The sequence below is a fragment of the Elephantulus edwardii genome, unplaced genomic scaffold, assembly GCF_000299155.1.
Source record: "Elephantulus edwardii isolate Elephantulus edwardi_28Jun2011 unplaced genomic scaffold, EleEdw1.0 scaffold00529, whole genome shotgun sequence".
NCBI lineage: Eukaryota > Metazoa > Chordata > Mammalia > Macroscelidea > Macroscelididae > Elephantulus > Elephantulus edwardii.
Window position 1 is genome coordinate 192584 of NW_006400279.1, and position 2273 is coordinate 194856.

General features: G+C 46.5%; 1 protein-coding gene across 1 annotated transcript in view; it reads left to right on the forward strand.

The window, feature by feature from the left end:
* Positions 1 to 420: 420 nt before the first annotated feature.
* Positions 421 to 2273, forward strand: part of MXRA5 (matrix-remodelling associated 5) — a 17958-nt gene continuing 16105 nt past the window's right edge. The window contains exon 1 of the mRNA XM_006903180.1: positions 421 to 612. Coding sequence (XP_006903242.1) covers positions 421 to 612 — 192 coding nt within the window. The remainder of the gene's footprint in view (positions 613 to 2273) is intronic.

A 2273-nucleotide genomic window follows, 5' to 3' on the forward strand; every position in this document is an offset into this window, starting at 1 on the left:
TAATGCATGTATCTTGTACATAGCTGTAGATTGCAGGTAGATATGTCTTTGTAGCTCTGTGTGTGTGTTTGTGCCTGCGTGTGTATTTTCAAGCCTGTGCACACGTGCATGTCTGTCTGTGTAAATATTTGCATGAGTGTATATTTCTAGATAATTCAAGTCCTTGCCGTGGGGCCAGCACGGAATCCCAGCTGTCTGACCTTCCAGTGGGTTTTCAGAGGCCACACCTCACACAGGAGGCCCTGGCCTGTCCTTCTAAACCATGAAGCAGCTGGTGGACTTGAACCGTGTGTCTTTGTGTTGGCTGCAGGGTCTCTCACTATTGTCCACCAGGGTTTCTGAGTATTGATAAACCAGCTCCCAGGACTCACTGCCTCCTCCTTCCCTCGTCCCTCTGCAGGTGTCCAGGGCTCCGTCACCATGCCCAGGAGGGCGCTCTGGGAGGCTCTGTCCCTACTCCTGATGGTTCTCTGCGGACACTCCGGCCACGTCCACGCCTGCCCACACCCATGCGCCTGCTACGTTCCCAGCGAAGTCCACTGCACCTTCCGCTCCTTGGCCGCCGTACCTGCTGGCATTTCCAAACACGTGGAAAGGATCAATTTGGGGTGCGTACGCCCAGCGCTTCCCAAACAACCCAAGTCTCCCATCTTGGACTCTCTGGAACTCCCCGTTTGCACTTGCTCCAAGATAGATCTGTTTATTCATTGCATCATCAATGAGACATACTCTTTGCCAAGACCACAAGTCAAACCCTGTAAATTCCCCTTCTGTCCTCCTTACTCTTAGTCCAACTTTCGGAGGTAGAGGAAACAATGGAAAACAGCAGAGCTTGGATTGCATACACCTTAGTCTTTAATCTGACATCCTTGCTCTCTGTGTTTGACTTTCTTAGACTATAAACTGATAGCCGTCGACTGGGAACAGACTCTTAGGAGACAGTCTAGCAGATTTTTGGGAGAGTGTCAACAGCAGAGAAGATAGAGTTTATTTTTTTAAATGATATAATTTTCAGCTAGAGTTTATTTTTTAAAAAGATAATTTTTTTTGAAAAAATGACACTTTTGTATCCATGCAAATGTAAACCTGCAGTTTCCCAATGAAGGCCACGTTGTCCCCATACCTCCTTGAATTTGCAAGGCTGCAAATGTCTATGAGAATAGAATTCATCTCTCTCTTGACTGTCAGCTGGTGGATTTGAACCACTGACGTTTCCTGTAGCACCCAGACACTTTATACACTAGACCACCAGAGCCTAACAATTTGCATGAAATAGAATAATAACTTAAGACAATAAAATTTAAAATAAAAAGAGGGTAGGGAGAAGCTTTCAAAATCCAAGACCATGAACTGTTAATGTAATATTTCTTCAGCTTGGGAAAGACTGGAAGATCTGAAAATGGAACTTTGCAATGATGAAAAGTCTTTGAGGGAGAAAAGCAAGTGTTTTATTTTGCCAAAACAGAAATCTTAATCTCTGCCATGTGTATGGTGTGAGGATAGATGATGGGACATCACTTCCCTTGTCTCGCGGGAGGGCGGGCTCCTGAGCTGATCTCATTTGAAGCACGAGAAAGGAAAGGTGGAAGGATCTTGGGTGGGGACATGGTTAAGAGTTAAGGTCAGTGGTTCAAACCCACCAGGTGCTCCGAGGGAGAACGCGGAGGCCCTTCTGTTTCTGGAAAGATTCACAGCCTGGAAAACCCTATGGGGTCAGCTCTGCTTTGTCCAACAGGCTAACTTGGAGTCAGAATTAACCCAATGGCATTAGTGAAATTGATGCACAGAGATACGTTGGCAAGGCTCACTCACCCCAGCAAAACTGTCCAATAAAAAAATCTTGCAATCTTCCCTGGCAAAGAGGACCACCCAGGAGACTCTGGGGAAGGGTCTGTTGCACTCTTTCATCTCTTTCGGAGACTAAACGAACCCATGAATGAGAACAGACTTCACAGCTTGCAACAATCCAAGCACCCTGGTTACAGGTGCACCCATCAAAGCAACAGGCTTGGTGAATGCTACCTTGCAGCTTGTGCAAAAGGAGACCAGAAACGTTCTTGCAAGAAGCAAAGCAACCTGGTGGCTGGTGCAAATTGCAAAGCAACCTGGTTGCTTTTATGCAAGGAGAAAAGCAACCTTGTTTGCACACCAAGAGAGGCTACCCTGCTGCTTCTGCAACAATGAAAAACCATCTGGCTGCTTGTGCAACAAGCAAAACTCCCTTGTGACTTGTCTGTGGCCTAAACCTTGTCTCTCTCTCTCTCTCTCTCTCT